Source organism: Humulus lupulus, chromosome 2 (assembly GCF_963169125.1).
Source record: "Humulus lupulus chromosome 2, drHumLupu1.1, whole genome shotgun sequence".
Classification (NCBI taxonomy): domain Eukaryota; kingdom Viridiplantae; phylum Streptophyta; class Magnoliopsida; order Rosales; family Cannabaceae; genus Humulus; species Humulus lupulus.
The window spans coordinates 96048532-96057015 of record NC_084794.1 but is presented as its reverse complement, the minus strand read 5'-3'; the positions used below and the strand labels follow the sequence as shown (position 1 = coordinate 96057015).

At 33.1% G+C, this 8484-nt stretch overlaps 1 protein-coding gene and 1 long non-coding RNA gene across 2 annotated transcripts; both read right to left on the bottom strand.

Annotated features, from left to right (window-relative positions):
* Positions 1-1298: 1298 nt before the first annotated feature.
* Positions 1299-5382, bottom strand: LOC133814544 (uncharacterized). Its single transcript, XM_062247491.1, has 9 exons — positions 5368-5382; positions 5191-5275; positions 4934-5009; positions 4730-4836; positions 4595-4625; positions 3796-3880; positions 3221-3592; positions 2664-2901; positions 1299-2063 (listed from the first exon to the last, which is right to left on the bottom strand). Exons 1-9 carry the CDS (start codon positions 5380-5382, stop codon positions 1816-1818), a joined length of 1257 nt encoding a protein of 418 aa, XP_062103475.1. The 3' UTR covers positions 1299-1815.
* A 74-nt stretch (positions 5383-5456) lies between these two features.
* LOC133816209 (uncharacterized) lies at positions 5457-5703 on the bottom strand. Its single transcript, XR_009885077.1, has 2 exons — positions 5639-5703; positions 5457-5569 (listed from the first exon to the last, which is right to left on the bottom strand). It is a non-coding gene; the product is annotated as an uncharacterized LOC133816209 (long non-coding RNA).
* Positions 5704-8484: the final 2781 nt, after the last annotated feature.

Genomic DNA, 8484 nt, shown 5'->3' with positions numbered 1-8484 from the left:
CGTGACCTGTCAAAGCCATCAATGCCTTCTCGAAAAAAGGCAACCAATCATGTCATTGAAGTTTCCCAAAAAGTGATTTGACGACTATCATACTTTTCCTTGCCTCGAAAAATCATCCCCCATCATTACCTTAGTAGCCGTGCTTCAACCAATATAAATAACCCTCAAATTACTTTTTACTTTTCATCTTTCCTCAAGAACACTTAAGAATGGAGCATAAAGAACTCAGAAAACACAGACGATTTCGGTGATCCACGGAGTTTCTGTCCAACCACTCGACTCAACATCTCCAAATTTTGCATCCATTTTTTCCTAAGTGAGTTTCTTGAACTTCTTCTTCTCTAAGTTTCTATGAAATGACTATCTTTTTAGTTCTCTGGTTTGCTTTGGATTTGAAGTTCTTGAAAAAATGACTTGGGATATTCGGGCATGTAGTTATTAACATGATAGGATAATGAAAAAACACTAAATGAGGCTTTAGGAATTGTCCTAGGAGTTAAGATTATTGATTTAGGGCATAAAATCGAAGTAAAAATTTGATTTTTAAGCACTTAGAAAAAACTGGGTTTTTCTCGCCTTTTCTCAGAGTTGAAAAGTTTTTCCTGAAAAACTTTTCACTTCTGCTTTTTAATCCGTTTTCCAAACTGTTCGCATACGATTTAGTGTTTACGTTAGAATGCTATTGGTCGTATAAAAGCTTAACTTTTATACATGAGCAACGTTATTCCAACTTTTCCACTTTCTTGGTCTATTGACCATAGATTCTCATGTGCCCTTCTCTATTCGTAGATTTTTATGCACAACCCATGGGGAGGTGAGAGGCCCACTACAAGAAAAAACAGTATTCATAACACTTAAAAACTGCTATCCGGGACTATTGATAGCACTTCTGAAAATGCTAACATAGCCCCTGTTATTAAAAGACTAGTCTTTTCTATAACAGTTTTTGAATGTTATGTTCGGTGTTATCTTAAACTATTCAATAACACATTTTTAGGTGCTATAATATTCAAATAATAACATTTAGATAGAGTTTTTGATTATAAATTTGAAGTTTAATCTTGTACTTTTTTCATAACACTTTTCAACTGTTACATTTGATTATTTTGATAACATTTTTAGTTTGTTATATTATATAAACCATAACGATTTTTTACGCTTATAATATGTTTTTAAATCATAACATATAGTAATAAAATTTTAAATTTTATTTTGATAAGTATACTTATATGGTTTTTTTTTAATTAAAAAATTTTCATTATTGTATTTTGATAAAAAAAAAATCAAAATTAATCATAAAATGTAATTCTCAATAGATTGATAAACCATAAGTATTACATTAAACAATAACTAATTCAAACCATGAATGTGTCTACTTCATGAGATCTTAGTTCTAACTTAAGTTTGAAAGCATAACATAATAAAATTTTATAATCTTGAACAATTTTTACTTCAAAAATGAAAAATAGAAACATTACAAGATACACAAAAGTAAACCAGCCCTTTTTACTAGATGACCAGAGTGAGTTGGCAAGAACATAGGAAATAATAAGAGTTGCTGCTTCTTTATACTTCTCAGCCTTCTCAAGAAGATCTATTACAGAAAGTACATCTCCTTTCAGCTTTGCAATTTCTGCAGCCTCCATATAATTTCCTGATTGTTCTTCCAACAACATAAGTTCATCAAAGCAACCTAATGGCCTCAAAAAGTTACGAACTAAATCCATTGATTTCAATGATTTGAGACAATTCATCATGGATTTAGTATCTTTGAGCACATAGCAATTGAGAGCATATCCCTTCCAAAGCTCCTGTTCAATTTTTTTCTATCTCTTCAGCCTTAGTGTTTATATCACCCTCTTTCTTAGCATGTTGTTTCCAGTGCTCTATGTACGTCAAACCCATGCTAAATAACTTCCCTTTGGTGCATATATTTAGACACTTGGAGAAAAAATTTCCTCTAGCATAGGCATCAGCTGCACGCTCATAGCAACCTACAAGAGTGAAGCATTCTCCAGCTCTTTGTAGCTCAGACTCGCCACAACTTTTCAAATATACACTACCTGTGTCATGATAGTTATAAAAATTAGGTAAAATCATAGTAGAACTAAGTATTGAACTCTGTAAGCATTATGTGATTAGTTTGCTAGTTTGTCTTTTTATTTTATTTGTTAGTGTTTTGTTTTTTTTAAAACAAAAAATCAAATCTCTTCCTTGAACAAGGACTAAGGTCAGGATATATTCTGCTTCAAACAACCCCAGTCCAAGTCTATAAAGGATTGTGTAAACATGAGCTACATAAAAGAAGAAAATCTTCTGTGTTTTTCCAGGCAAACCAATCAATCTAACAAGGAAAAAAGATTTGTTCACATGAATTCCCTTAGATCACTAACTATGAGTTCAAAAGTTGTCTCTCTATGTGAAACTTGCAATCATTTAAGCACAATGAACAATGCTTCATGTAATTTAAGCCATGATGAACAGTGATAAATTGAATCAATAATTTATGGAATTTGATGCCTGTAAGTTAATTCTGAATACAGTACAAAAGGGAGATGCATCAAGTGCAAGACTTATTTTAAAACTGGAATAACATTTCATACTCAAAAAAAGACAAGTTTACAGAATCAAGCACTGTAGTAAAATTACTTAGAAAGTTATACCTGCGGTTTCATACTCCCCCAAATCACAAAAACATCTAGCAGCAGAATCAGCTTCGCCTATATCTACGAATATCTCAGCAGCTTTCCTAAGGAGAGAATTAGCTTCTTGAGAATTGGAAGAATAGATACGATCAGCCATAACTTTAAGGCCAGCAGCTTTAGATTTTCTTTCCCAATATATGTCACAAGATTTTTCAAAGCAAATTGAGGCCATTTCGTAGTTGTGCTCATAATACAGCTGTAGGAAGACAGAATTAATTGCTAAGTTTTCAAGTTGAAAAGGATGGCATATCTTGTGGGAAGGAGTGATGAAAATATTTTATTTTTCCAAAGCCAAAAACATGCTGCAGGACATGGCAAAATGAACACAAACAGATAAAATAGTGGTACAGATAATATTGATGATGATGACAAAGATAAAGGCATAGTAACAACATAAAAACAGATGATAACTTTTTGTTCTTGAAATCTTCAATAACATCTTAAATATCACTTTTCTTGAAATCTGATCACAAATGTATGAACAAATAGAATAATTAAAAACATAGCAAGCAAACCTTGATGCCCCGTGATTTCCACTCTTGTTGACTGCTTGGGACTTGCATTGAAGATACTAGTGAATCATCAAGTTGTTTAATATGAACAAGACACTTCTTAATCCAATAGTCAAACATAGGCTTTGATTGCTCTGTGCTATCACAAATCCATAATCTCTGCTTTGTACATGAAACAGCAATGTATAATTGCTTCAACTCGTCCAACATAATGTAATGTTTGGAATTATCAAAGAGTGAAAAACTGGTTGACATGGATCCAGGAACTGATCCAAAAACAAGATGATCCGAATTTTGTTCTGTGGTGTAGTTGCATATAACCTTCCATTGTTCTCCCAAAGGAGATGATCCAAAAAAGTTGTACAATAATACATCCTACAAAAGGAAATATTTATTGTTTCAGCATGGAAGGCAGATATATAACAATTACTAGAAAAGTTTCATGCTGAAAGAACGGATTGAAGAGCACAAGTCACTGATGTACTAAATCATATTCCTTCTTTAATCTAAAAGAAAAATATTGCCAGGCATTTCAATTTACGTATATAAAACATAGAAAAATTATACATGCATGTCACCTGAAACTTGTCTTTGCACTCTGGTATGGTTAGGATAAGAGCTTGCTTACCAACATAGTCCTTTATTTCCTTTCGAGCTACTAGACTTTTTGGTGTTCTCTTTTATTCTAGGTCTTATGTTGTTTATTATGATTTTCCTATTTTTCCTAATCATCATCATTGCCGCCATTATTAATTTTTGATGTTAAACAGGAATAAAAACTTCATGCATCTTAATCATGGTGAAAACACACCTTAGATTGAATGACCAATCTACGTAAAAATTAGCAAATATAAAATCCCAAGATCCTATCCTAGTGCAACAAAATGAGATACATATATTTTATATCCATAGATTTATAACAACCCACTCCTTCAAAGGTTAAAGAGTGGAATTTTTATACGTTTGAAGAGATTTTACAATTACTTGCATGATACGTTTGAAGAGATTTTACAATTATATCTTCTTATACAGATTTTCTAGCCACTTTACATTGAGAACGAATTTTTGGGAGTGTAAGCATAATGAATTACCATGAGCAACCTCAATATTCAAATCCCAAACCCCAAATCTTATCTGACTTTCACATAGATTATTTTTAATAGTTACATTATGAAGGTAAACCATGAATTAAAGTTAAAATGACGTTCAGAAAACGTAATAATGAAAGAAAGAATAGTTCCGCCAGTAGAGAAGATAATTGAGTTTATCTCTCTCTCTATATATATATATACACACACATATATATATAAATAAATAATCATGTTTAAAGTAGTGAAGTTATTTGAACATTAATAAAATGCAAATGCAAAGAATTACCAATTGTATATATCTGTCACATCTCCATATTCTGCAGCATTCCATACAAAATGTAAACCAGCAAAAAATTAGTCAATGTTAACACAAAGTGAGATTATTTCACAATTTATTTATACAATGGCAAAATCAATGCACCTTCGATTTGTCGTTTAATAAAAGCTGCTCCAAGTTCAACGAACAAAGGATCAGAAGGAGCAAGAAGGTAAGTACAACACCATCGCTTATCGCCATTTACAGTGTTCCTAATGAGAACAAGAGATAAAATTCTTAGCATTGCTTTGCTTTGACACAAAACACATGAAAAAAGAAAAAGGTTCAAATAAGACCTAATCCATATACCAAAGTAAATAGTCTGCTTCTAAGATATTACCTTGAAGCTCCACCATGGCCTTCTTGATTGCAGGCTTAAACTTTCCTGAAAGACATGAGATTTCCATAAATTTCAAATAAGAAACGAAACATCAAGAAGGGCAGTGAGCAGAAATTTTCAAATATTTGTCCAAAATTATCCTTGCAAACTTTTATTTACAGATGGCAGAGAACTTTGATGGATGATAATTACTGTCTGAATGCATAAATAAAGGTTACAGTAGTACCATGTCTTCTCTCCACGTCCATTAGTGCAGTTAAATCTGTCCCACTAACGGTCCATTCTTCAACTGGAGCAGCCAAATTCCCCACCTGTATAATGAGGCAGGAAACAATAAAGAGAAAACAGTCCAGTTATTGAACTACAAGAAATTTATTCTCAGGATAAGAAAATATAAAATAACTGGAAACAAGAACATACTAGAAAGAAACTATTAGAAAAAGGGTAAAAATGAAGGGGATAGGGGAAAATAAGACACAAATCTGAATCATATTTACCTGAAGTGAATTAGCATCTGTGGTAATCATATTTGTTATCTTTCCTGTAGAGAAACTCTTGCGACTCTCATGAGTCAATCGTAATGATTTTCTAAATATAGCAGCCACCTAAAAAAAAGTTGACAAAATTAGACATTATAACAGAATTCACAGTATTAACATAAAAGAGGACTTTACCAAAGTTGATCTCAGCCGGAAACCAACGCGCATAACATTCTGGAAATATTGAGATTCGGTCAACACCTCAATTGACTGAAAAAAAAATCAAATCAACTAGTCAATAAACAAGTTAATCTTTGCGAATTTACTTTTTCTAATCTGAATAAAAAGATCATTTAATTCTTAAAATGAACACAATCAGCAACTCTATTTTCTTTGTATTCTTTACTTCTATGAATTAAAACATAAGGAAGTCAGAAATCTAAAGATATTAAAGGAACATCTATGTCGGTTTTCCAAAGAATAAGCAACAAAACTTTGCTATAGAGGGGGAGAAAAGCATTTAATATCTAAGAAAACATCAAATTGCAGTATAAGTTCTCATGTGTGCATGACTTAAGAAATCAGATATTAAATTTTGCAATTTCGCAATTACATAATTTAGGCTTTTGTCTTTCAAGTGTATACACAAACTTTTCAAGAAATTCATACAAAAGTTAATCATATACCAAAACTTGTCAAACCTTGTTGGCTGCCATAATAAACATATTAATGAATTGAAAATTTATAACTGTCCTAAATAACTTCTATCTCACACTACAACTTGATTCATTCCAATAATCTCCTTGTAGTCCATAAAAGTGATTTAAATATTAAGATTTCAACTTGCCATTAGTTCTGTACAAAAGTGTTACAATTTTAAGCAGAAAGCACATTACTTTATTTGAGTTCTTGAAAGATAGAAGCCATACCACTCCAGAAAAGATTAAGAAGGCATTTATATAACCAACCCAAGCTGGATCGCCTCGTTGCATGGACTGCAGATCGGAACAAGATAAATAGAAAGTCCATGATTCAAATTCAAAAACTACACTCTACAATGCATAAAACAAATTTAATGGTAAAAGTGGATTGAAACAGGTTTCATTTCACATTGAGCTAATTTATTGTTGCTATGTCGAATATATAGCTTCTATAATGAACATACTAAATCTTTCTCGTTATTGTAGTAAAAATGTCAAAAATCATTAGCTTCAGATTCCAACCATAACCTTTTCTCACTGCAAACTTGGGCTAATAACAATGGTATCAGTGCTCAAATCATCTTTAAACCATATGAAGTATTAAGACTTTGGGAAGATTAATAAACATGGCCAAGTTAGTATATTCTCATCTTTCAAAATTAGAAGCTTCTGATTTTAACATTATTAACACAAAATAAAGATGCCATTTTTTTCTCCTTTTATTATTAACACAAAGTAATTTTGAACTTCGTGCCTATACAAACCAAAATACAGAGAAAATGGGTCAAAGAGGGTTGGTCAACATAGAAGAAATTGGAATATGGAATGTCACAGATCAAATGGGAAATATAACCCTGACAAATTTTCTTTGACAAAGTCCAACGCAACCAAAACTCTCCTGAAAGATAACCCAAAACAATATATTGAAAACAACCAGACTATTATTTCTTTATAACAGAAACAAGTACAAATTGTAACACAAAAAAAAAAAAAAACCATATAACAGTTAATCATCAAGACCAAAAACAGAGATAACCACAGCTAAGAAAAGAGATTATGCACATCATAGCAGGCAGCAATGGAGGAAACTGGTATGGGTGCTCATCACTACTTGAATTAACTTCTTATGAGTGATCAAAGTTCAGTAACTTGTAATTTGAGTTGACAACTCAAGTAGTGTTCAACATCATATGTTAGTTTATAATTGCTTATTATTATTATGGGCACATGATATACATTGACCTAAACTGGTATGGGTAAACTTTGAATTATTGCTGCATGTGAAAAATATTAACAAAAATCATAAACTCTTTGTCAATGTCGAAGGAGAAATAAAGATTACCCTTTTTATTTTGCTATTCTTCAACGAGGGAAAAGAGTGAGAGAAAGTTCAAAAAGAAAAAAGCATATGCAAAATAATCTAATGAGCCGCAAGTCATCTCTTTTGCCAAACAAATTGAAACAAAGAATGAAAAAATCGCTTTCTAAATCAAAGAAAGACTCACCTCAACTACTGCGTGGAAGGCATCAGCCCTGAAAAAAATCCCACCGACCCTCCAAGAATGGCGACCTGATTAGCTTGAACAAGTAAAAATCCCATAAAAATTGAAGCTTGGAAAAACCCCCCAGAATCCTTAAACTGAATAAATAAATAATCCCAAATTCAAAGCTCAAATGCTAGGTCTTATCAACTACAATACACAAATTCTTAAAACTTGAGACTCACAACAAGAAGAAGGGATTCTTTAGCGGTTAGCCTCTCCATTTCTTGGGCGTAAGCAGCTAGAGCTCCTCCCTGTACAGCCTGCTGGACCATTTCTCTGCAAGTCAATCTCCGTCGGAGTCGGCGAAACATGGGGAGGGAAGTTGTGGTAGATGAGACGGAGGAAGACAACGAACAACAGGAACAGATTGTAGAGACAACAAGACCGACCCACGAGTCGAGCCACGCCGTAGACCCACCGCCACAAGCACCGTCACACCCACGAGCCAGCCACGCCGTAGACCCAAGAGTCAAGCCTCCCTGTCACACGACCCAAGTCGCAGGCCCCATCACCTTGTTACACACCTGCAACTAACAGAGAGAAAGAAAGAAAGATTGAACGAGTGAGAGAAAGAGAGAGAGTTACTGAGTTTGAGAAAGAAACAGAGGAGGCGTGTAGATAAATTAGGGATTCAACCTTACAGATTGCTTTTTTGTTTCATTTGGCGCCCGTGTATTTCATTTACCGCCATTTTCCGTGTCTTTTTCTATTACCATGCGACCATAACACTTATTAAAATATGCTATATTTTAATGTAATATATGGGCATAATTGTTGTAGTGGCCGATCGACGACG

What these genes read in the sequence shown, in the direction of transcription:
- LOC133814544 (XM_062247491.1), bottom strand. An exon ending in GGACGTGGAGAGAAGACATG is followed by an intron (nt 5,010 to 5,190) that starts GTACTACTGTAA and finishes CATGTCTTTCAG; the next exon opens with GAAAGTTTAAGCCTGCAATC. An exon ending in AGTGCAAAGACAAGTTTCAG is followed by an intron (nt 3,593 to 3,795) that starts GTGACATGCATG and finishes TTCCTTTTGTAG; the next exon opens with GATGTATTATTGTACAACTT.